This window comes from Papio anubis, chromosome 20 (genome assembly GCF_008728515.1).
Source record: "Papio anubis isolate 15944 chromosome 20, Panubis1.0, whole genome shotgun sequence".
Classification (NCBI taxonomy): Eukaryota; Metazoa; Chordata; class Mammalia; order Primates; family Cercopithecidae; genus Papio; species Papio anubis.
The window spans coordinates 33,777,301-33,801,562 of record NC_044995.1 but is presented as its reverse complement, the minus strand read 5'-3'; the positions used below and the strand labels follow the sequence as shown (position 1 = coordinate 33,801,562).

General features: G+C 56.2%; 1 protein-coding gene and 2 long non-coding RNA genes across 5 annotated transcripts; 2 read left to right on the top strand and 1 right to left on the bottom strand.

Moving 5' to 3' along the window:
- Positions 1 to 6,215: 6,215 nt before the first annotated feature.
- Positions 6,216 to 23,666, bottom strand: LSM4 (LSM4 homolog, U6 small nuclear RNA and mRNA degradation associated). The gene is made up of 5 exons (XM_003915170.4): positions 23,403 to 23,666; positions 16,081 to 16,122; positions 12,524 to 12,622; positions 8,971 to 9,154; positions 6,216 to 6,860 (listed from the first exon to the last, which is right to left on the bottom strand). Exons 1-5 carry the CDS (start codon positions 23,403 to 23,405, stop codon positions 6,769 to 6,771), a joined length of 420 nt encoding a protein of 139 aa, XP_003915219.1. The 5' UTR covers positions 23,406 to 23,666; the 3' UTR covers positions 6,216 to 6,768.
- LOC116271676 lies at positions 6,783 to 12,529 on the top strand. Of its 3 annotated transcripts, none has more exons than XR_004180351.1 (3): positions 6,783 to 6,896; positions 7,299 to 8,508; positions 11,429 to 12,529. It is a non-coding gene; the product is annotated as an uncharacterized LOC116271676 (long non-coding RNA). The 3 variants fall into 3 exon arrangements; XR_004180349.1 differs by lacking the exon at positions 11,429 to 12,529 and adding an exon at positions 8,943 to 9,052; XR_004180350.1 differs by lacking the exon at positions 11,429 to 12,529 and having other exon boundaries at positions 7,299 to 7,430; positions 8,393 to 8,971.
- Positions 14,207 to 16,165, top strand: LOC103879984. Its single transcript, XR_001897649.3, has 2 exons — positions 14,207 to 14,451; positions 15,795 to 16,165. It is a non-coding gene; the product is annotated as an uncharacterized LOC103879984 (long non-coding RNA).
- Positions 23,667 to 24,262: the final 596 nt, after the last annotated feature.

Below are 24,262 nucleotides of genomic sequence, written 5' to 3'. Positions count from 1 at the left end.
GAATGCAGCTCTGAAATATTTCCACGGCCACTCCCGAGAGCGAGCTGGGTGACTATTTCGGTGCCTGGTTCCAGTGGAGGCGGGGCAGGGGTGAGTCACCGCCGGGTGGCCGCAGAGGCCAGGCCCAGGCTGGGAGGCAGATCGAAGGGCAGGATCGCAGGTCTGTGAGGTGAACGGTCACTGGCCTGGGGCCAGGCTTCCTGAGCCAGCCTCCAGGGCACAGAGGACAGCAGCCTTTCTATTCCCCATGGCACAGGCCAGTCCAGGGGGGCCACTGCGTGGGTCCCCCTGGGACAATGAGCCACTCACGCCAACCCCATAGCTGCAAAGATAGAGGGTACCCCATGAGGTTCTGGACAACCCACAGGTGCTAGACGAGATGCCACTCTTAGATTGTTTCAAGCATTTATTGAGCACTTCCTGTATACCAGGCCGGTGCTAAAATGACTACTGGCATCCTCCCTTTATGCAGTCTGCCCAACAACCCCCATGAGGCAGAGCTGCTGTTATCCCCCTGACCAGGGAGGAAACTGAGGCACGGTAGGGTTAAGCCCTCCAGACACCTAACTTACGTGCCTCAAATCCTGTCTCTCAGCTGATGTTACAATCAGGGCAGTGAGTTTTTTAGTTTTTTTTTTTTTTTTGAGACGGAGTTTCACTCTGTCACCCCAGCTGGAGTGCAATGGTGTGGTCTCAGCTTACTGCAACCTCCGCCTCCCGGGTTCAAGTGATTATCCTGCCTCAGCCTCCCGAGTAGCTGGGTGCCATCATGCCCAGCTAATTTTGGTAGAGACAGGGTTTCACCATGTTGTCCAGGCTGATCTCAAACTCCTGACCTTGTGATTTGCCCGCCTCGGCCTCCCAAACTGCTGGAATTATAGGCGGGAGCCACCACGCCCGGCCAATCAGGGGAGTGAGTTTTAAAGCAGCAGCCGATCTTGCTTACCCCCCACACCCTATTCCCAACCAATTTTGGGGTCCTGACTGTGCCTGAGCTGGGAGAAGGTCAATGGATCCTTCAAGTTTTTTTTTTTTTTTTTGAGACGGAGTCTCACTCTGTTGCCCGGGCTGGAGTGCAGTGGCCGGATCTCAGCTCACTGCAAGCTCCGCCTCCCGGGTTCACGCCATTCTCCTGCCTCAGCCTCCCGAGTAGCTGAGACTACAGGCGCCCGCCACCTCGCCCGGCAAGTTTTTTTGTATTTTTTAGTAGAGACGGGGTTTCACCGTGTTAGCCGGGATGGTCTTGATCTCCTGACCTCGTGATCCGCCCGTCTCGGCCTCCCAAAGTGCTGAGATTACAGGCTTGAGCCACCGCGCCCAGCCTGGATCCTTCAAGTTTAAGGAGGCAGTAGAAAGAGGAGGTCACCATTGCTGTGTGACCTGGGGCAGGTTCCTCACCCTCTCTGTGCCTGAGCAGTGAATGACTGTCGACACCACCCTATGGGTGAGTTCCGGAGCTGCCTGGCACACACTCATGATAGATAAACAATGGTTGGCTGAGCATAGTGGCTCAGGCTTGTAATCCCAGCGTTTTGGGAGGCTAAGGTGGGAGGATCGTTTGAGCCTAGGAGTTCGAGACCAGCCTAGACAACATGGTGAGACCCCTATCTGTAAAAAAAATAAAAAATAAAAAACAATGATCGGCTGTTGCTTGGATCGTGTGCCTGTCCTGAGCCTTCATTTCTCCATCTGTGAGGACCCTGGGAGGTGCTGGGTGGAAGTGGCTTTGGAAACCCACGGGCTGAGCGGAAAGGCTGAGTAGAGCTCGGGGGAGCCTTGCCCTCACTCGCAGTCTCCTTGAGAAGTGGCTGATGCTTGGCCGGGCGAGGTGGCTCACACCTGTAATCCCAGCACTTCAGGAGGAGGCGGGCGGATCGCCTGAGGTCAGGAGTTCGAGACCAGCCTAGCCAACATGGTGAAATCCCGTCTCTACTAAAAAATGCAAAAATTAGCCGGGCATGGTGGCGGACGCCTGTAATCCCAGCTATTCAGGAGGCTGAGGCAGGAGAATCGCTTGAACATGAGAGATGGAGGTTGCAGTAAGTGGAGATGGTGCTGCTGCACTCCAGCCTGGGCGACAGAGTGAGACTCTGTCTCAAAAAAAAAAAAAAAAAAAAAAAAAAGGTGGCTGATGCCGAGCGTCAGAAACAGATCCCTGCAAGTGTTTACCCCAGCTCCTGTAGGGACTTCTGACCTGAGCCCTGACCCCACCTCTGTCCGTTCCCCACAGAAGTTCAGAGGCTCTGCGCTTGCAGTTCCTCCACCTGTTCCGGGCTCTCTCTGTGTGGCCAGCAGCTTCTTGTCCACTTGAGACTATTTGACTGGACCTCCTCTTACTCTTAAATTTAAAAAAAATTTTTAAATTTATTATTATCAGTTTTTTTTGAGATGGAGTCTCGCTCTGTCGCCCAGGCTGGAGTGCAGTGGCGCGATCTTGGCTCACTGCAACCTCTGCCTCCTGGGTTTAAGCGATTCTCCTGCCTCAGCCTCCTGAGTAGCTGAGATTACAGGCATGCGCCACCACACCTGGCTAATTTTTGTATTCTTAGTAGAGATAAGGTTTCACCTTGTTGACCAGGCTGGTCTCACACTCCTGGCCTCAGGTGATCTGTCTGCCTCGGCCTCCCAAAGTGTTGGAATTACAGGTGTGAGTCACGGCGCCCAGCCGGCCTCCTCTTGCTCTGTGAAAAGGAGGTGCCACCTCGGGGTCCTGCACTTCCTGGGCAAGGCCAGCTGGTCAGCCTAGGCCCTGCAGCCTCCTCCTCCCTGCCCTGAGCCCTCAGCACTGCCCCCCTCCTTCCCTCCCAGCTTCCACCCCTGCCTCTGACAGTTCTAGAACCCTCTGTGGCTTCTTTTCGTGCCGCCCAGAACCTGTGCCCTCCCCATTTCCTGCCCCTTTCTTTGCTCCTGTGTCCCCTGGGCACAGGGCCTTTGCACGGGACTGTCCTCCTGACCGCTGCTGGTCCACAATGCTCCTTCCCAAGGTGGCTGGCTCCCTGGTCTCTCAAGCCCTTCCTGAATCTCCAATGTCTTTTTCTCAGTTTCCCTGACCACCTCTTCATTCACCTCCTCATGAGCCGGCCCTGTTTGTGGTTTCTTTTCTTTTTTTTCTTTTTTTTTTTTTGAGACAGAGTCGTGATCTGTCACCCAGGCTAGAGTGCAGTGGTGCGATCTTGGCTCACTGCAACCTCCGCCTCCCAGGTTCTAGCGATTCTCCTGCCTCAGCCTCCCGAGTAGCTGGGACTACAGGCTCATGCCATCACACCCGGCTAATTTTTGTATTTTTAGTAGATGGGGTTCCACCATGATGGCCAGGCTGGTCTTGAACTCCTGATCTCAGTTTATCCTCCCACTTCGGCCTCCCAAAGTGCTCGGATTACAGGCATGAGCCACTGCGCCTGGCCTGGTTTCTTTTTACAGCATTTATGCATTTGACATGCATATGCTTGCGGCCGGCATATCTCCTGCGGAAGGGAAGGACTGCCGGGGCTGTGTCACCAGCACCTGGGACAAGGCAAGTGGCCCTAGTGCCAGGCTTGTGCCAGGCCCTGGGCTCCAACAGGAGAAGGTGGGGAGGGAGGTGACAGGGACACAGGCGATCTGTGGGTGGCCGTCAGAGTAGCTTTGGGAACAGCAGGTGAAGCCCAGAGAAGGAGGGAGAGGATGAGGAGGGGGGGAGGGAGAGGATGAGGAGGGGGAGAGGGAGGAGGGGAATGGGAGAGGGGGATGGGGGGGATGGGGGAGGATGGGGAGGAAGATGGGGAGCGAGAGGAGGGGGATGGGGGAGGAGGAGAGAGGGATGACTTCCCACAGCTGCCTCTCAGGGGCCACTGCCCAAGGCCAGCCTCTGCACTTTTGTCCCTGAAGCGGGTGCTTGGCTCCGGGATGAGGTGGCGTCAGCGGCCGACCTGGGCCTGTCACACTCTGGCGGGGGACTGTGGGCTGGCCCTGCAGAGCTCAGCCCCGGGCTGAGTCACAGCACAGTGCCAGGCATGGGCCTCCCTGACAGAAAGCAAACTCCAGGCGAGAAGGTCTGGGGGTGGGTGGGGATCATCTACGGTAAAGGCAGCCCCAGCTGGGTGAGGAGGGCATGGACCCTGGGCCCAACAGACCATCGGAGGGACAGAAAGACCTGGAAGCCTTGGATTTAGGAACTAGACTGGTGCTTTTGGTTTCTGTTTCTTGAGGGGGTGAGGATGAGGCTTCGTGAAACCAGCCAGGAAGAATGAAACGCAGAGCTGGTCCGACACCCAGCTCAAGGGAGGGGGGCCGGAAGCTTCTGGAAGTCTGCAGGGGCCTAAGCAGGGGCTACTCTAGCCCACGAGGGCCAAGTTGTCGGAGGCAGGCGAGGGGACTCTGCGGCTTGAGTCACAGGTCAGGAGAGACTGGGCCTAGAGCCCGCAGCTGCCGGGCTGGAAAGGTCAGAGCCAGCTCTGCGTCTGGCTGCACCGGCAAGAAGCCGCAATTACACAGGCAAAGGAGGCTGGGGATTAGCCCCGACACGTGGGAACCTGAACAGTGAGAAGGCACTAGGGGGTGTTGGAACACATTCTGAGTTCAGAGCCTGGTCAGGGAGGAAAAACCAGAGATCAGCAAGAAGGGGAAGGGGCCTCCGAGGGCTTTCCCAACCCAAATTCCCAGGACGCCTGACCCCAGAGCTCCCGGATTTCACCCACGCCTTGTGACACACACGACCCCTGGGAGGGAGGAGCTCAGGCCCCTTGGAGAGCCCCAGAAGCCTCTAAGGGCCACTGAGTCTACAATGAGGGGCAGGAGCTGCAAATGGGACCTCCCTGCTCCCCACCCTTCCTTCCCTCCTTCCCTGAAGATTGCCCCACCCACCTCACCCTGTAAGCCCAGCCCAGCCCCCTGCACCGCCCACCCTGTAGGGGCATGGGATGTGCCAAGAGATGCTCCTGTCAACCAGGCGCAGTGGCTCACGCCTGTAATCCTACCACTTTGGGAGGCCAAGGTGGGAGGATCACTTGAGGTCAGGAGTTCAAGACCTGCCTGGCCAACATGGTGAAACTGTGTCTGTACTAAAAATACATAAATTAGCCACGCGTGTTGGTGCACACCTGTAATCCCAGCTACTTGGGAGGCTAAGGCAAGAGAATCGCTTGAATTCAGGAAGTGGAGCTTGCAGTGAGCTGAGATCGCGCCACTGCATTCCAGCCTGGGCAACAGAGCGAGACTCTGTCTCAAAAAAAAAGAAAAAAAAAAAACAAAACCAAAAACCGATGCTCTTGTCCAGCAGGCAGGTGGGTGCCGTGGGTCAGTGCATCCCAAGGCTTCCAGGCCTGGGCCCACAACTGCCGCCCCTGCCTGTGTTGAGGGGGCGGGTTTGTGAGGTTCAGGGCAGGCCGCAGCCTGGAGCCCACATGCCCTATCTCTAACCATCAATCAAGTGCCGCTGTGGAGGAGAGGATTCAGGCGACAGCAGATATCCATCCCTGTCCCCCACCCCACACACAAGGAGAGCATCCCAGGTTAGGACACTGTAAATGCAAAATCTATACGATGGCAAGGAACTCTGAAGACTCAAGAAACAGTTCCTCACGGACGGGGCCTTTTATTCCAATCACCTCTCAAAATAGGTCTCCAAATGGGGACCCTGAATGAAGAGAAGGCTATGCGGGGTGACGGGCTGTTCCCTGGCTCAGGGCTTCCCTGCAGTTACTTCCCGGTCCGCAGACGCTACCCGGAGCCTTTCCCGAAAGTGCTGACTCAGTGTCTCAGGTGCGCGCGCCCGAGGTTTGACAAGTCCGGCCTGGCTCAGAAAGGGGGCAGGAGCCTCGTGAGAATCTTCCAAGGGGATTCCTGTCCCCAGTCTTCTGTGTGAACGCCAGTGTGGCCAGATGGGGATAGATGATGGAGCCCAGGCCACCCGGGAGGGGGTGATGGGGACCATGCGTGGCCCCTGCCTGGGACTGCCTTCCCCACACACCCGTCAGCATTAACATCTCCACAGAGGGGAGAGGGTATAGGACAACCTGGTGTGGGGGCGCCAGGGACTCTCAAGAGCCCCACTGTCCAGATGCTGGTCTTGCCTTTTGTAAAAGGACATCAGGACCCCACTGTGACGCTGACGCCTGGTGAGATCTCTCAAAAGGAAGCTTCCCTTATGGGAACAGTGATTTCCTGAGAGCCCAGAGATGGACAGAGGGCAGGAGACCCGCTAGGTGCACCCAGATGGTCAAAAGGAACAGTGGATGTACAGTGTGTAGTTTTATTTGTTTTTATTTTTGTAACACAAGAGAGGAAGCAATGGGCCAGGGCCCAAGGCATCCCGTGCACGGGTTCGAAGGCTTTCAACCGTCCTGGGTTTGTTTTGAAGGCAATTCTGGGGCCGCGCCCAAAGAAACTCTGCAGGCTGTCAGTCCCAGCGTGAACAGCTTAAAATAAAAATCTCCCGTCTGGTCACTGCTCGGAGAGGCTCTGAGAAATGCAAAACAAACCCGCCTGGAAAATGCCGCCCTGAGAACCAGAGCGAGGGCTTGAAAGATGCCTTCAACACAGGCTCTTCCAGGAATCCAGCCAGCTTTGGGACGGCCGCTTCACAAAACCAAACACACCAAATAACATTTCCAACCAGAGAATTGCCGGTTTTAGCAAGAAAAAGGGACTTCACCTAAAAGGGAGGGTCGCAAAACACGAAGGGGGTTCCCCCTGACGCCCGCCTCTTCCTTTCTGAGCAGATCCGTCCGAGACTGTGGAGCGGAATCGCCGCCCTGGCAGGAGGGGGCGCAGCGGCCGGTCTGGGTGGGCTCACTGTTTGCCCGCCTGTCTGCCCGGCTTCTTCTCTGGCTGGCCTCTGCCTGTGCCCGGGATCCCACCTCGGCCCCGGCCGCCAAACACACCTAGAGAACAGAGAGAAGGGGCTGCAGCAGAGCCAGGTGAGTGGGACCTTCGACAGGATCCCAGTGCCCTGAAACTCTAGTCCAGGTCACCTAAGTCCCCAGGCTCAGCTTCCTCATGTGTGAGGTGGGGACTGAGGGTGCTCTGGATCTCCTCCATGGGGCAGAGCATCTGAGGAAGGCAGGAACTCCAGGGCATCCTCATTATGGGACTAGACCCAGCCCCCAGGGATGCAGGGGGGGACTAGGCAACAGAGGGCACTAAGGCACATGGCGGGTTGGGGCAGGCTTCCTAAACGACAAAGCCAGAAGGGCTTCCTGGAGGAGGGGGAGGTGAGAGAGGGGTGGAGCAGAGACTAGGGCAGTAGGCCAGGCTGGGGGCTGCCTGGGGGGGGCCTCCCACACTCCAGGACCACCCGTGGCCTCTCATCCACCTGCCAGGAGGAAAAGAGAAGAAGGTTTCTGTGAATCCAGCCCCAGGGATGGAGAATGGGAGACGACTCCTCACCTGGCCTGAGGCCACAGAGATAGGAGACCATGAGGCCAAATGACATTTTCCATGAAGCCCCTGAGGTGGGAGCATGTGGCCACTGGGGAGGTGACAGGGGGGTCCCGGAAGATAGGGTCCCAGGAGACGAGGGCCCCGGGGACTCACTGAGTGGACACTGCAGCGGCGCCTACAGTAATCCTGAGCAGGCTGCATGCAGGGCACACCTGTCCCCACACCGTCTGTGTGCCCAGCACCCCTTCATGCCACCCCCACCACAGGCCAGGCCTGGACGCAGCAGGCTGGGTGGGCCGGGACCCAGCATTGATCCCTCCCTCTCCGTCTCCCTCGGGGACCCCAGCTCTGTGAGCCCCGTCTAGGGAGCTGTTTCAGAGAACTTTCTAGCTGGATGAATGCTTGAGGAAATCAAAGCTGGAGCTTCAAACAGCAGGAGAGCCAAGGCCAGCAAGAGGAGCTGGCCCTGCGGCCCATGTGCCGGGTGCCAGGGGCCAGAGGCCAGCGCTGCAGGCAGCATAGCTCCGGCTCTCCACAGAGCCCGCTCGGAATCCCAGCCTTGGGCCGGGGAGGTCTGGAGACAGGAGGACTGACCCCAACAGGAACTGGAATCACTGTCTCCTCTGCAGACCTCAACCCCGTGAAGGTGGGGTCAGGGGTCCAGATTTAGAGGATCCAAGAGGTCAGGGCTCTCACCAGCCAGGGGCCACCAGGCCCTGTGGGGACAGAGGCCAGAGGCCAACACTGGCCCAGGCCACCAACCTCCCCTCTCACCAGGGAGGGCCAGCTGTGCCAGGGTGCACGGCCTGGTGGGAGTTACTGCGAGGCTGCTATCTGCATCCTATGGCCCCGTGGCTTCCTGCAGAGCAGCCAGAGAAAACCCCCGCCTTCCCTAGGTAGGACCCGACCCACTCTCTCAACAACCTTGACCCCAAGTGCTGGGAAGGAGCCAGGCCTGGGACCCCAAAGGCCCCACCCACCCTGAGATCTGCAAAGTTCCCTGCCTGGAGTACTATCCCCATCCCTCCCTCAGGCTCACTCCTGACTACCTCGTGAGCCCGCACCTGAGCCCAGCACACCAGCAGTGCCCATGGATGGAAGAAACAAAGCCCAGGTCCCCCTGAAAACACAAGAGCTGGGGACAGAGAGGTGAGGAGGGGCAGGGGCTATAGATGGTCCCTGGGCCTAACAAATGGAATTTTACGCCAATTCATCATCTCTGGTGGGGGCGGGTGACCTTGGCTCTGGATAGAGCCACGGCAGGGAAAGGGCCCCACACCAGGCCCCAAGTGGAGTCCTTGCCAGCGGCCTGGACAGGTGGGCACCGCCAGACCCTCTCAGAGAGGAAACTGAGGCTTGGGGAGGTGACTTGATGTGCCCTGAGGACTACCAGGAGGCGCAGTGAGAGGAGGACTGAGTCCCAGGTCTCCAGGCTCCTCTGGCTGGGCCTTGGCTCATGGCCAAAGACCAGGAAGGGGGCCCGGGAGGGTCGGGAGGCTCTGAGGCAGTGCTGCATGGGCACTAGCCAAGAAGGCCAACCCCGAGAAGGAAGGATGCCACGTGTGGCTGTCCTCCTGCCCCAGGTATGTCCACTGGGGATGGGAGACCCACCTCGGCCGGCGCCGCCCATGCCGCGGCCTTTCTGCTGCTTCTGCTGCTGCAGGCCTCCGCGGCCGCGGCCCTTGGCCACCACCTCCTCCTTGACCATGTCAATGATCTCGTCAGGAATGCGCAGGTACTTGATGGTGCTGCCACGGATGTAGCACTCGGGCATCCGCCAGAACTTGTCCCCGTCCTGCGGAGAAGGGGAGCGGGTTTTTTGTATTTTTGAGATGGAGTCTCGCTCTATCACCCAGGCTGGAGTGCAGTGGCACGATCTTGGCTCACTGCAACCTCCGCCTTCTGGGATCAAGCAATTCTCCCGCCTCAGCCTCTCGATTAGCTGGGATTACAGACGCCTGGCTAATTTTTTTGTATTTTAGTAGAGACGGGGTTTCACCGTGTTAGCCAGGATGGTCTCGATCTCCTGACCTCATGATCTGCCTACCTCAGCTTCCCAAAGTTCTGGGATTATCTGTGAGCCACCGCGCCCGGCCCTATTTTTTAATTTTACTTTTATTTTTATTTTTTTGAAACGGACTCTCACTCTGTCACCCAGGCTGGAGTGCACTGGCACCATCTCGGCTCACTGCAACCTCCGCCTCCCGGGTTCACGCTATTCTCCTGCCTCAGCCTCCTGAGTAGCTGGGACTATAGGCACCAGTCACCATGCCCGGCTAATTTTTTTGTATTTTTGGTAGAGACAGGGTTTCACCGTGTTAGCCAGGATGGTCTCGATCTCCTGACCTCATGATCCACCCGCCTCGGCCTCCCAAAGTGCTGGGATTACAGGTGTGAGCCACCGCGCCTGGCCAGGGAGCGGGTTATTACCAGGCTGTCTGGCCCAGCGCTGGGAGCAGGGTCTCAGATCTGTGGGAGGCCCTGCAGATCCCACCCAGCCTGTACCCCGCACCACCCCTGCAAGCTGCACAGTCTCAGTCCCAGGAGACACGTGGAAAGGTGTCCACCCTGCAGGCAGGATCGCTCCTGATCCCAGGCAATCCTTCACCCAGCAGCAAGGGTGGGTGTGGTAGGCGCAGCCCCCTTGTGCACCCACAAGGAAAACGGACTCCTATCCTCTGCCCGTGCGCCTGGCTCAGGAGTGGCTGACTGGGGCTCCCTCCAGCCTGGGATGGGGCTCTCTCTGGTTGGGGTTGGGATTCTTCGCCTGCAGCCCAAAGCCCAGAGTGGGTGGGGGCCTCCCTGTGCACCAGACCCAGATGAAGCCCAGTTACTCCTCCTCCTGCCCCAGCCCCACCTCACTTCTGGAAGCCTCTCTATGTGCCCTGACTCATTCATTCATCGCAGTATCTCCCAACAGGGCCTGAGTTGGGTGCAGGGACATGTGAGCAAGCTACAGGCCTAGTGTGGTGGGTGAAGAGGGGTGGGGGATGGGGGAACTTGGGTCCTGCCAAGGTGGCTCAAGGGCAGCTTCCAGTGATGCCAGTGTTAGGAGAGCTAACCGAGACTGGAGAAATGCGGGCCTTGCAAAGTCACAGACTCACGCTGCAATGCCTCCCTGAGGCCCCCACTGGGACAGATCGAGGGATTAGCAGGGGCCAGGGCCATTCCTACCGTATCAGTTCCCCAGTCCCACCCCACTGCCCAGGTTCCTGGACAGATCCACGTGTGATGCCTGGAAGGCCTTTGCCCCAGATGCCCTTAGAAGTCAGATCACAGTATCTTCCTGCTTGGAACCCACCCATGGGCCCCTCTGTCTTGGGGGCAAGGTCTAGGAGCCTCAGGAGGGCTCTCTAGGGCCTGAGATCCTGCCCCGCCCTGGCGGTCCTCTCCCAGCCCCTGATGACATTCCCTCCAGAAGGAACTTTCTGTTTCCGGAACACACGCCATGGGCTTGCCCCCAGGACTTTGCACGCGGTTTTCCCACTTCTCATCTGGATAACTCTGGCCCCTAAAAGGCCTCACCTGCCTGAATCCCCAAGTCCTCCCATCAGACACTCTCCTCCATGCCTGGGTGGGTGTGGCCTGGCCCAGCGCTGGGCGGGGATGAACAGCCCCTTTGGGTGCTCACTGTCCTAGGAACCCCTCAAGGGCTTGTGGGGTGGACACACTATGGTTCTGTGGGGGCTCAGGGCCTGGGCAGACGGCTTGGCGCCCAGCTCTCCCAGGCAGGGCCTAGAGGCTTCCTCGTGCAGGAACGTGGGCAGGGCCTGAGCTCACTGCAGGGAGGCCCCTGCCTCCTGCCCACAGTGCTCCAGAGGTCCCTCAGCCCGGGCGGGTCTCTGCATCCTGCGGCCTGCCTCTGAGGGAGGGAGGGCCCCGCTCAGATGGGGACGATGTGAGTTCCCATCGCCTCTCCTCCCAGCCACCTGTGACAGCAGCATCACCGCCCAGCCACAGAGGCAGGCTGCCCAGGGAAAGTCACCCGTCCACTCGAAGCTGGCGGCAGAGGCCAGAGCAACCCCTGGAGACCACACAGCCTTTGAATTCACAGGCTTCTCATTTCTAGGACCTAGAAGTGTCCAAAAGACCGCACATGCTCACGCACGCAACACACCTGGTGATGCCAATGCCGGAAGCGGAGCGCGCCCCGCTGGCCGCAGGTGGGAGGCACCCGGTTCTGCAGTGAGGCACCGTCTGGCACAGCCGCACTGGACCCACCCAGACGCCCTCCGAGAGGCTATGGCACGAAACCCAGCAAGCAGCTTCTCGAGCTTCTAGCGCTGTGCACAGCAGCCCCACCACCTGTCCCCACCCTGTGCTGACGAGAGGCCCAGTCCTGGGTCGGGCTGGGGGTCAGGGCAAGATACGGCCACTTCAGGAAGAAGCGCCTCCCTCCTTGAGCCCTGTTGTCCCGTCAAGGCGACCCCAGGCAGGCAGTCCAAGCTCCCCAGCAGTTTCCTCCCTACCATGGGGGGCTGTCACCCACAGGGAGACAAGACAGATGGTATCAGGGAAGGTTGGTGGGAGGAGTCCAAGGGAGCCGCTGCCTTCAGCACCATGCCTGACCTCCTCCTCAGTGCTCCACGGGTCATCCCAGGGGCAGGGAAGGCCCGTGACGCCAGGGGAACCATCTTCCAGCCCCGGCCGACCCAGCAGCGCTCCTAGCCAGGCACTTCCCGGTCTTGGGCTCTGGCTGGTGGCTCCTGGCCCACCAGGCCCTGGCACTGCTCCTGCCCACCGTGACCTGGGCATCCCGGACATCCCATGGCCACACTACCATGGCCCACAGAGTCCAGGCAACATCCAGGCTGGACTAAAGGCAGCAGAGCCTGGGAGGCTTGGACCTCCCCTGGAGGGGGCTGCCCTGACCTGAGCCACAGGGAGTCCCCAGGCCCAGGTCCTTCCAGGTCAGGGGTGGCACCAACAGACACACAGCAGGAAAGGCCGGGTGGGGGGGCAGCCTCATACAGGGTCAAAGTCCAGGGCGTGCTAGGGGACTTGGTGGCCTGGCCCACCCTGCCCTGTCCCTCCCCACTGACCCCTGTCAGGATGAGCAGTCCTAGGAGGCCTCCCCCATTAACTCCTCCCATGAGGCCCAGGGAGGGAGGATGCTGAGTGTCCACCCCGACATACCACCCCCATTGGTGGGCGCAGTACCCACCCTGGATGTGCAGATGACTTCTCGCAGGTTAATGTTCATCCAGTTGTCGCAGCTCACCAGGTGTCCATTGTACGTCTCCCCATTTTTCAGCTCCACCAACTGGAAGAGAGACAGGCCAGAGGTCGGCTATGGCCCTGGAGCCCTGCGCCATGGGCCCCCCAGGAGGTGCAGCTCTGCCCCGCGAGACGGACCACCACCTCCGGGCCTCAGCCCACAGCTCCCAGACCCCTAAATGGCCTTCCTTACAGGCGACAGGCTCTGCCTCCGCTATACACTTCACTGGCAGTTAGACAGTCTATCATAATGCCAACCTTTGTACAATTAAAAAATGATACTGGGCTGGGCGTGGCGGCTCAGGCCTGTAATCCCAGCACTTTGGGAGGCCGACGTGGGCGAATCACGAGGTCAAGAGATTGAGACCATCCTGACCAACATGGTGAAACCCCATCTCTACTAAAAATACAAAAATTAGCTGGGCATGGTGGTGCGCGCCTGTAGTCCCAGCTACTTGGGAGCCTGAGGCAGAAGAATTGTTTGAACCCAGCAGGCGGAGGTTGCAGTGAGCTGAGACCGCACCACTGCACTCCAGCCTAAGCAACAGAGTGAGACTTGGTCTTAAAGAAGAAAAAACTAAGAAACACAGAAATGTTTAAAGGAATGAGTGAGACAATGGTGACGGTGGCCACTGATCCAGGGTGGCTGGGGGCCAGGTGGGCACAGCTGGGCTGGTCCGGCAGGCACCCCCACAACACCAGATATTTGGGTTTTGGTGTTCCGCAAATGCTGTTTTGCACTGTAATAATTACTCGTCTATTTTGATACGTTTTGAGAACAAAGATAAGTAGCACATCATTCTGAAGATATGCTGCTGTTCGGAAAAGGCTGAGATTTTTTTATGTCTTTTTTTTTTTTTTTTTTTTTTTTGGAGACGGAGTCTCGCTCTGTTGCCCAGGCTGGAGTGCTGTGGCCGGATCTCAGCTCACTGCAAGCTCCGCCTCCCGGGTTCCCGCCATTCTCCTGTCTCAGCCTCCCGAGTAGCTGCGACTACAGGCGCCCGCCACCTCGCCCGGCTAGTTTTTTGTATTTTTTAGTAGAGACGGGGTTTCACCGTGTTAGCCAGGGTGGTCTCGATCTCCTGATCTCGTGATCCACCCGTCTCGGCCTCCCAAAGTGCTGGGATTACAGGCTTGAGCCACCGCGCCCGGCCTTTTTATGTCTTTTATGAGACAGGGTCTTGCTCTGTTGCCCAAGCTGGAGTACAGTGTCGTGAGCATGGCTCACTGCAGCCTCGACCTCCTGGGCTCAAGCCATCCTCCCACCTCGGTTTCCCTAGTAGCTGAAACTACAAGCTCACCCTACCACATGCGGTTAATTTATTTTCCTTTTGTAGAAGTGGGGTCTCACTGTTGTCCAGACTGGTCCCAAACTCCTGGGCTCAAGTGATCCTCCTGTCTTGGCCTCCCAGAGTGCTGAGATTATAGGCATTAGCCACTGTGCTCAGTCCAAGGCTGAGTTTTTCTTTTGAGACGAAGTCTCGCTCTTGTTGCCCAGGCTGGAGTGCAATGGCATGATCTCAGCTTACTGCAACTTCTGCCTTCCAGGTTCAAGCGATTCTCCTGCCTCAGCCTCCCACGTAGCTGCGACTACAGGCACCTGCCACCATGCTCAGCTAATTTTTTAGTAGAGACGGGGGTTTCACCATGTTGGCTGGTCTCGAACTCCTAACTTCAGGTGATCCACCCGCCTTGGCCTCCCACCAACGCTGAGATTTTTAAATGATTCAACTTAGGCATCTGCCCGAGAGACACGAACATAGGCAACTATACAAATATGTGTGCGTGAACGTTCACAGTGACACTATTCGCAATAGCCAAAAAGGGGAAAGAGCCCAGATGCCTATCAGCAGACGAACAGATAAACAAAATGTGGTAAGTATCCGCTCCACAGAGTATCGTCTGGCTATAAGGAATGAGGCACTGACACAGGCCACAGGGTGGATGAACCTCAAAAAAAAGGTGCTGAGTGACAGCCACCAGACTCGAGAGGCCTCATGGTCTCTGCTCACATGCATGGGATATATCCAGAACAGGCAACCCCACGGAGACGGCAGCTGCCTCGTGCTCATCAGGGGCTGGGGCTGGGAAGTGACTGCTGATAGAGACGGGGTTTCCTTTTGGGGAGACGGAAATGTTCTGGCCTAGATAGAGGTGGTGGTTACACAATGCTGTGACTGCACCAAATGCCACTAAATTGTGCACTTTAACTGTAGTGTTAGTATGTAATATTATCATTTTTTGGAGACAGGGTCTCACTGTTGCCCAGGTTAGACCTGCAGCCTCAAACGCCCCTGGCTCAGGTGATCCTCCTGCCTTAGGCTCCCGAGTAACTGGAACTACAGGCACACGCCACTACACCCAGCTAATTTTTACATTTTATGGAGAGGCGTGGTTTCTCCTTGTTGCCCAGGCTGGTCTCCGAACTCCTGGGCTCAAGCCATCCTCTAGCCTCAGCCTCCCAAAGTGCTGGGATGATAGGCATGAGCCACCATGCCCAGCCTGAAGTTCTTTTTATTTTATTTTATTTTATTTATTTATTTTTTTTTGAGGCGGAGTCTCGCTCTGTCGCCCAGGCTGGAATGCAGTGGCCCGATCTCAGCTCACTGCAAGCTCCGCCTCCCGGGTTCACGCCATTCTCCTGCCTCAGCCTCCCAAGTAGCTGGGACTACAGGCGCCCGCCACCTCGCCCGGCTATTTTTTTTTGTATTTTTAGTAGAGACGGGGTTTCATTGTGTTAGCCAGGATGGTCTCGATCTCCTGACCTCGTGATCCGCCCGTCTCGGCCTCCCAAAGTGCTGGGATTACAGGCTTGAGCCACTGCGCCCGGCCTCTTTTTATTTTTTTAAGAGACAGGGTCTTGCTATATTGCCCAGGTTGGATTTGAACTCCTGGGCTCAAGTGATCCTTCCATCTCATTAATTTTCTCCCATCCAAGTACTAACCAGGCCTGACCCTGCTTAGCTTCCGAGATCAGATGAGATCGGGCGTGTTCAGGGTGGTATGGCTGCAGAACCCCCTCATTAATTTTTTTTCTTTTTTTAGAGACAAGGTCTCACTCTGTCGCTCAGACTGGAGCACAGTGGTGTGATCATAGCTCACTGCAGCCTCAAACTCCTGGGATCAGTCAATTCTCTCGCCTCAGTCTCCTGCGTAGCTGTGACTGTAGGCACACACCACCTCATCTGGCTGAATTTTAAATTCTTCTTCTTGCCCAGGCTGATCTTGAACTCCTGAGCTCAGGCGATCCTCCTGTCTCGGCCTCCCAAAGTGCTGGGATTACAGACGTGAGCCACTGCAACTGGCCCATTAAATTTTTAGTAAGTATGTATGTATTACTCTTATAAGTAGCAGAAATAACAGGGGTGTGGACACGCCTGGGGAGGGAGAAGGGAGCGAGCTGCCGTGCTGGTGGACAGGCAGGAAGCCGTCTGCTCAGCCACCGCCCCTGTGCTGAGGCTGGCCCCCTCTCAAACAGGCTGTCCCAGACCACTGAGTACTCACCATGGGGTGATTCTGAGCCGTCTTCAACAGTGACAAGGGAAGCTGAAAGGCAAATAAAGCTGCATGATTTGTCTGTCTGATCAGCGCCTGGGAGCTCTGGTCTCGAGTCCCACCCACGACTCAAAGACGGTGCGGTACGGTGCAGGGGGCGCACAGGAGTGTGCGTCAATCACTCTCCACCGGAAATGCCATTTCCTTACTCTGCCCAGCCCCGGAACACACACCTGCCTCTTGGATTAGGAAGAAAAGCCTCACATACCCTCCCTCCTACCATAGGTGGCCACCACCTGCTCTTGGTGCTGAACACTCTGGTCAATTTTTTTTTTTTTGAGACGGAGTCTCGCTCTGTCACCCAGGCTGGAGTGCAGTGGCACAATCACGGCTCACTGCAACCTCCACTTCCTGTGTTCAAGCCTCCCAAGCAGCTTGCCTCAGTCTCCCAAGCAGCTGGGGACAACAGGCGTGCGTCACCACACCCAGCTAATTTTTATATTTTTAGTAGAGGCGGCGTTTCACCATGTTGGCCAGGCTAGTCTCAAACTCCAGACCTCAGGTGATCCACCTGCCTCAGCTTCCCAAAGTGCTGGGATTACAGGCATGAGCCACCGCGCTTGGCCTAATGCTTGTATTTTAAGCTCAAACTGGTATGCCTGAGATGCATCCATGTTGACGTTACTGTGAGTATGGAGTTGAGGACACTACAGCTTGGAAACCGGGGAACTTGCCCAGTACTGTGGAGCTAGGAGGGGACAGAGCTGGCCTGGCCCTGTCTGTCTGAAGCAAGCACAAGCCCATGCCTTGCAGGGCAGCCCCAACTGGCCGAGACTGACACTGCCAGGCCCCATTGCAGGGGTCAGTCCCATCAGAAAAGGCCACATCTGAGCTGGTTTTATTTTTTCAGATGAAGTCTTGCTCTAAAAATACAAAACTTTGCTGGGCATGGTGGCATGCGCCTGTAGTCCCAGCTACTCGGGTGCTGAGGCAGGAGGATCACTTGAGCCTGAAAAGCAAGCCTGTCACCCAGGCTGGAGTGCAGTGGTGTGATCCTGGCTCACTGCAACTTCCACCTCCCGGGTTCAAGTGATCCTCCCGCCTCAGCCTCCCAAGTAGCTGGGATTACAGGGGTGTGCCACTATGCCCGGCTAATTTTTGTATTTTTAGTAGAGACGGGGTTTCTACATGTTGGCCAGGTTGGTCTTGAACTCCTGACCTTAAGTGACCCACTCGCCTGGTCCTCCCAAAGTGCTGGGATAACAGCATGAGCCATCACCCCCAGCCTGAACTGGGTTTTCTTTTTTTTTTTTTTTTTTTTTTTGAGACGGAGTCTTGCTCTGTCACCCAGGCTGGAGTGCAGTGGCCGGATCTCAGCTCACTGCAAGCTGCTCCTCTCGGGTTCACGCCATTCTCCTGCCTCAGCCTCCCAAGTAGCTGGGACTACAGGCACCCGCCACTTCGCCCGGCTAGTTTTTTTGTATTTTTTAGTAGAGACGGGGTTTCACCGTATTAGCCAGGATGGTCTCGATCTCCTGACCTCATGATCCGCCCGTCTTGGCCTCCCAAAGTGCTGGGATTACAGGCTTGAGCCACCGCGCCCGGCCTGAACTGGGTTTTCAAAGACAGGAAGTCACCAGTTAAGGTGAACTTTCAAGATTTTTTTTTTTTTTTTTTTTTTTTTGGTGGCGACAGGGTTTTGCTATCTTGCCCAAGCTGGCTTTGATCTCTTGGTCTCAGGGAATCCTCCCATCTCAAGCTCCCAAGTAGCTGGAATTACAGGTATGCGCTACCACATCTGGTTTCAAGATGTTTTTTTCCATCGTTACTGAATTTATTATGTCAAATATGTAGTGTTTCTATTACTGGGGGGAAAATCAACACTTTCATTTCGGAAACATAAAACTCAGCCCGTACACTGGGAACTGCCTCGGGGTGACACAGGGCTGTGCCTGGGTACGGGGTCCTATAACGGGCCTGTTCTAGTACTGCCGTGAGGAAGGCCCCAGCACCAAGGGGCCCTGGACGAGACAGTGCCTCACAGGACAGAGGCTTCACCTTGCCTTGTCCTGGTGACTGGAATTCCAGGTGGCCCTGACCCCAGAAGCCTTTGCTGGGAGTCCTGCCCTGGCTACCACCCTGATCCAGAGGGTGGCCGCCTTTCCAGGGGGTGTGAACTTGAAGGCCTCTCGCTGTGGAGGCCGGAAATGGCCTTCAACCCTGGTGGGGTGGCTCCCCCATGAAAGGAAGGGGCTGGGGAGGGAATCCTACATCCCACAGCCCCTTCCTGAGAAAAGCTGCCCAGGGGAGGTCGGTGCCAGCAGGAAGCCAGGCCCAAGCCCGCTTCCTGCACCGGCTTCCTGGAAAAGCCAGATAAGGGGGAAGAAGGGGCCATGTGGCCCCGGGGCGGCTGCTCGGAGAGGCAGGGGAGGAGGGCTGCGGGCGGCTGGGCGTGTGTCTGACTGGGTGCCACCAGCCACAGAGAAAACACAAGAGCCACAGATTGGCACACGGGTCCCATGCCCAGGTCGCCCTTTACTGTGAAGAAGCCGTGGGTTTTTCTCAGTAAGCCTGTTTTATTTCTCCAGTCCATAAGAGGAACGGGACCCGGGACGTCCTCCTGGATCACTGGGGAAGGGGCAGAGGTCCGGCTAGCCCTTTAAGGCCCACCTCTCATTCTGCAGAGGAGGCGCCGGCGCCCACAGCAGAAGTGACCTGCCCAGGGAAATCCAGCAAGGCCCGGGCAGAGCTGCCCAGAGGCAGACGCCCTACTGTCAGCAGGTGGCCTGGAGACACACCTTCCATGCCAGTGACAGCCCCTCTCGGGTCACTACCTAATCCCAGTGACCAATAGCACAGCCTGGGAGGACCCATGGCCTCCTTGCCTGTCACCCGCAGTCCCATCCAAAAGCAGCAGAAAGAACATCTGAGAAACAAAGAGAGCTGGTGGGACAGCCACAGTGGCTCTCACCTGTAATCTCGGCACTTTGGGAGGCTGAGGCGGGCGATCACCTGAGGTCAGGAGTTCCAGACCAGCCTGGCCAACATGGCAAAACCCCGTCTCTACTAAAATACAAAAATTAGCTGGGCGTGGTGGCAGGCGCCTGTAATCCCTGCCACTTGGGAGGCTGAGGCAGGAGAATCGCTTGAAACCAGGAGGCAGAGGCTGCAGTGAGCAGGAGTTCAAGACCAGCCTGGCCAATATGGTAAAACTCCATCTCTACTAAAAATGCAAAAATTAGCCAAGCATGGTGGCGCACACCTGTAGTCCCAGCTACTCGGGAGGCTGAGGCAGAAGAATCATTTGAACCCAGAAGGCAGAGGCTGCAGTGAGCTGAGATCGTGCCACTGCACTGCAGCCTGGGTGACAATGACGTTTCATCTCAAAAAAAAAACAAAAACCAAAAACCAAAAAACACCCAAATAGGGTTGGTGCAGACCTGCTCACAACACTCCCCAGGCCAGCTATAGAGCCAGGCCTGAGAGGCTCTGCCACACTGGCCGTCACACCCATTCCTGCCACCTGACCTTGACTTCTGCTATTGCCTCTGCCTGGGGTGACCTTCCCCAGACCTTCGCGTGGCTGCTGAAACGTCACCTCCTTTGGCCAGGCCCTCTTAATGGCCACTCTCTGCCTGATGGGTGTTTGTTTCCATCATAGGATGCAGCCAGTCTTTAATTACCTTGTTTATTACCTCTGTCCCTTGCTAGACTGGAACACTCAAAGTGGGTGTGGACTTTGTCCAGGGCCAAGCACAAGGCCAGGCACATAAGAGGTACTCGGTAAATATTTGTTGAATAAATACACAAAAGAAATGCACACACCACCCAGGGAGGCACGCAGGGAAGGCAGAACACTCGCCCCACCCCACAGGTAAGGGAAGGAGTGGCCGCCGGACAGGGAGTTGCCTGACTCCTCCAAGGCTGCAATGGCCTGGGGCTGTGACCATATATCTTGATTTCTCCTATATCCTCATCTCCAAACTCTGTTGGAGAAAGAGGTCAGAGGAAGGGGTGGATCCTCAAAATCTTAAAAGAGGATACATCAGGCCGGGCGCGGTGGCTCAAGCCTGTAATCCCAGCACTTTGGGAGGCCGAGACGGGTGGATCACGAGGTCAGGAGATCGAGACCATCCTGGCTAACACGGTGAAACCCCGTCTCTACTAAGAAATACAAAAAACTAGCCGGGCGAGGTGGCGGGCGCCTGTAGCCCCAGCTACTCGGGAGGCTGAGGCCGGAGAATGGCGTGAACCCGGGAGGCGGAGCTTGCAGTGAGCTGAGATCCGGCCACTGCACTCTAGCCTGGGCTACAGAGCGAGACTCCGTCTCAAAAAAAAAAAAAAAAAAAAAAAAAAGAGGGAAAAAACAAAAGTGCCAGGTGAGGCTTGGCACAGTGGCTTGCGCCTATAATCACAGCACTTTGGGAGGCTGAGGTGGGAGGATCACTTGAGCCCAGGAGTATGAGACCAGCTTGGGCAACACAGCAAGATTCTGTCTCTACAAAAAATGTAAGAATTAGCCAGGTTTAGTGATGCATGTGGTCCCAGCTACTTGGGAGGCTGAGGTGGGAGGATCACTTGGGCCGGTGAGGTTGAGGCTGCAGTGATTGTGTCACTGCACTCCAGCCTGGACGACAGTGAGAGCTCAGTTCCAAAAAAGAAAAAAAAGTACAGAGTGCAGTGGCTCACACCTGTAATACCAGCACTTTGACACACCGAGGTGGGTGGATCACCTGAGGTCAGGGGTTCAAGACTAGCCTAGCCAACATGGTGAAACCCCATCTCTACTGAAAATACACAAATTATCCAGGCGTGGTGGCGCATGCCTGTGATCCCAAGCTACTTGGGAGGCTGAGGCAGGAAAATCACTCTCCGAGAGGTGGAGGTTTAGTGGGCTTTCTTGGAGCATCTGGAATCTGGTTCTCAGGTCTAGATCCACGAAGACCTAATCCAGTGCCTCCTAATTCAGGAAGCTGTCCAGGACTGCCCATCCCCGCTTCTAACCCAGGCCACTCCTTCTGGCCCTGCCCTGATCACAGGGAACTGGAAGTGTGTATCCCATGATGCCTTGTCCATTCTTGGCCACTCCTCCAGGAAATGGCTGGATAGCCAGGACTCTGGATGTTCAGAAGGTGGGAAGGGGCTGAATGAATGAGTTCACACTTTGCCCAGGCACTGTTCTACACACTGGGAATATAGTTGGAAGAAAAACAAAGATTCTGCTTCCACAAAACTGAACACAGCGATGGATCCTTCCAGCTCTGCCCAGTCTTGCATGCCAACTCTGCCCTCTAAGTACATGGCAGAGGGACAGGCTCTCTGAATCCTTGCTCTTGAAACCACCTTTGCAAAAACTGTAACTGAGGAAATTATGACAGCGAAAAGAGATCAGACCTAACCGACTCCATCGTGCTTCTAACCTTTAAGCTGTCCTTGCTTATTCCTGGGCATAGGCCGAACTAACCTTGGGAAGGGATTTAGTGTATAGTTTGAAACAAAATTGGTAATAGCCCTTTCCCGAAAAGACCCTTTTCTTGCCTGGGGACCAGTCTGCCTTTGTAGGACTAACAAATTAGCTGCACGATTAGAAATTATTGTTTACGGGTCATACAGCCTCTGGCTGCAAGAGTCTGAACCTCCCCAAATTGCTCCTAGGGATAACATCACTATTATAAAATCTAAGATCAGCGTTTGAGATATTTTGCAGACCCTGTACTTGGTGGATCAGCTGACACCACCCAGACCAGTAATCTGGCTCAACCAGTCCTGCAATCCCACCCAGGAACAGAAGACAGCAAGAAAATCTCACTTCAACTCCTCCCCCTCCCCCTCCTCACCAATGACTCCATCTCCAACCTCAGGAAGCTCCAACCCATCAGCACTCCCCACTTCCTGAGCTCCTACCTGCCAAATTATCTTTAAAAACTCGGATCCCCTAATGCTCAGGGGAGACTGATTTCAGCAGTAATAAAACTCTAGTCTCCTGCATAGCTGGCTCTGTGTGAAATACTCTTTCTCTATTGCAATTGCCCTGTCTTGATAAATGGGCTCTGTCTAGGAAGCAGGCAAGGTGAACCCGTTGGGTGGCTACACACTGACCAGCTGGATTTAGGGAGAGCTCTCTCACTAATCCACAGTTCTGATGCAGCCACCCCTGGGGGGCCCTCCTGGTTACTGAATCTCCCACTGTCTCACAGTCTGGAAGTCACATCCCCAACAAGGGCCTTGGTTTCTCTCATTGAAAAAAGAAGGGCCAGATGCTGATGAGCCAGGCAACTCCCAGCTCTGGATTCCTTTTCTGATCTGCATACTGGGAGACACGGGCACTTTCTAGCCCAGATCCAGAACTTCCAGAATCATAAACAATGTGGCCCTGCAGAGACCTGGGCTGCAATTTCTCCTTCTGTGTACGGGGAGGATGTACTTTGCCCACCCCTAGCTCAAAACGCTCCCTTCCTCTGGAATGACATGCTTTGTGAACCAAGGAGAAACACCACACCCCAGCACCAGGCCTACTTTTCAGCCAGAAAACAAGAGGCCTAGGAGGCTCTGCTGCTAGCATTTTAAGCATCTTACAAGCTCTGAAATTCCTAAAACTAAGTTTCACAACTCAGACTGGCCCCCTACTTCCCAGCACTCTAGGTTTCAATCTGGGAGGTCAGACTGGGTCCGAAGCGTAAGGGACCCCCTTCCCTGCCCAAAAACTCTCTGTTGCATTTGGCAGATCCCCACTTTTTTTTTTTTTTTTGAGACGGAGTCTCGCTCTGTCGCCCGGGCTGGAGTGCAGTGGCCGGATCTCAGCTCACTGCAAGCTCCGCCTCCCGGGTTTACGCCATTCTCCTGCCTCAGCCTCCCAAGTAACTGGGACTACAGGCGCTCGCCATCTCGCCCGGCTAGTTTTTTGTATTTTTTTTTTTTAGTAGAGACGGGGTTTCACCGTGTTCGCCAGGATGGTCTCGATCTTCTGACCTCGTGATCCACCCGTCTCGGCCTCCCAAAGTGCTGGGATAACAGGCTTGAGCCACCGCGCCCGGCCCGATCCCCACTTTTTAAACCTCAGTTTCCCAACCTGCAAAATGGGAAAACTAAGTAAGGCGAGGCCACTGTACTGTGGATACGAGTACGTGCAACCCTAAGTCCCAGACACGAAGGTGGTAGAACCACCTGCAGTCTCCAGCATCAGTTTCCCGGCCTTGTGCCGGGGGACGGGACTCAAGGCTCGGACCGTACGTTCGCCCCGCGCCAACCCAGCCCTCAGCGCCCGCCCGCAGGGCTCCTAACGACTGCGGTTCCCGCCTCCCGGTGAGACCCCGCCGTTGCTCTGCCCTCACCATGGTGCCGGCGGGGACCGGGCTCGCCGGCCACTTCCGCCGCCGCCGCTGCACACGCTCCCGGCGGTCGTCGCCACGCCGCGCCGCGCGCCACTGGGCTGAAAGAAAGTGGCAGAGACGCGAGCCAGTCAGCACCGGGCTAGAAGGGCGGTTAACCAATCCACGCGGAGTAGGGCGGGGCCCGCTAGGCTAAAGGGGCGGGCCGGGCCGGGTTCCCGCCAGAGGAACGAGGAAGAGAGCCGTAAAGTGCCGCGGCTTGTAATACAAAAGGGGGCGGAGCAACGCGCGCCGGGGCGGGGTGCATTGTGGGTAAACGCGTGCGCAGGTGAAACCTTCGTCGGTCTTCTGAGCTCCACGCTGTGGGCAAAGCCAATAACTGCCTTTGCAGTTGAGGGAGAGAAATCCAGGCTTCGTGGTGATTGGGACGTGCCTGGTGTCGCCCTTCGGACTCCTAGTTTTCTCATTCTGTAATTATCCAGGAAACATCATTTAGTAGGTTGGAATCCTGACCACGACCCTCGGGGCCTCAGTTTTCTCCCTGTAAATAGTAGTGTCTGCTCCAAAACGTTACTTACTATGAGGATGAAATGAATGAAACCGTGTAAAAACACTTAAAACAGCGTCTGGCACATATTAAGTACTTAATACCTATTCTGTGCCTGCTTCTGCTCATAGAAATGAACAGTACACAAAATTCGTGGCCCTTAGGGAGACAGACAGTAAGCAAAGTAAATAGGCGAATGCTATTAGTTCCCTGGGGCCTGCTGTAACAAATGCCCACACACTGGGAGGCTTAAAACAACAGAACGTGATTTTCTCATAATTCAGGAGACCAGAATAATGAAATGAGGTTGTCAGTA

What these genes read in the sequence shown, in the direction of transcription:
- LSM4 (XM_003915170.4), bottom strand. An exon ending in AAGTCATCTGCACATCCAGG is followed by an intron (nt 9,155 to 12,523) that starts GTGGGTACTGCG and finishes CCTTCTCCGCAG; the next exon opens with GACGGGGACAAGTTCTGGCG. An exon ending in CATGGGCGGCGCCGGCCGAG is followed by an intron (nt 6,861 to 8,970) that starts GTGGGTCTCCCA and finishes TCTGTTCTCTAG; the next exon opens with GTGTGTTTGGCGGCCGGGGC.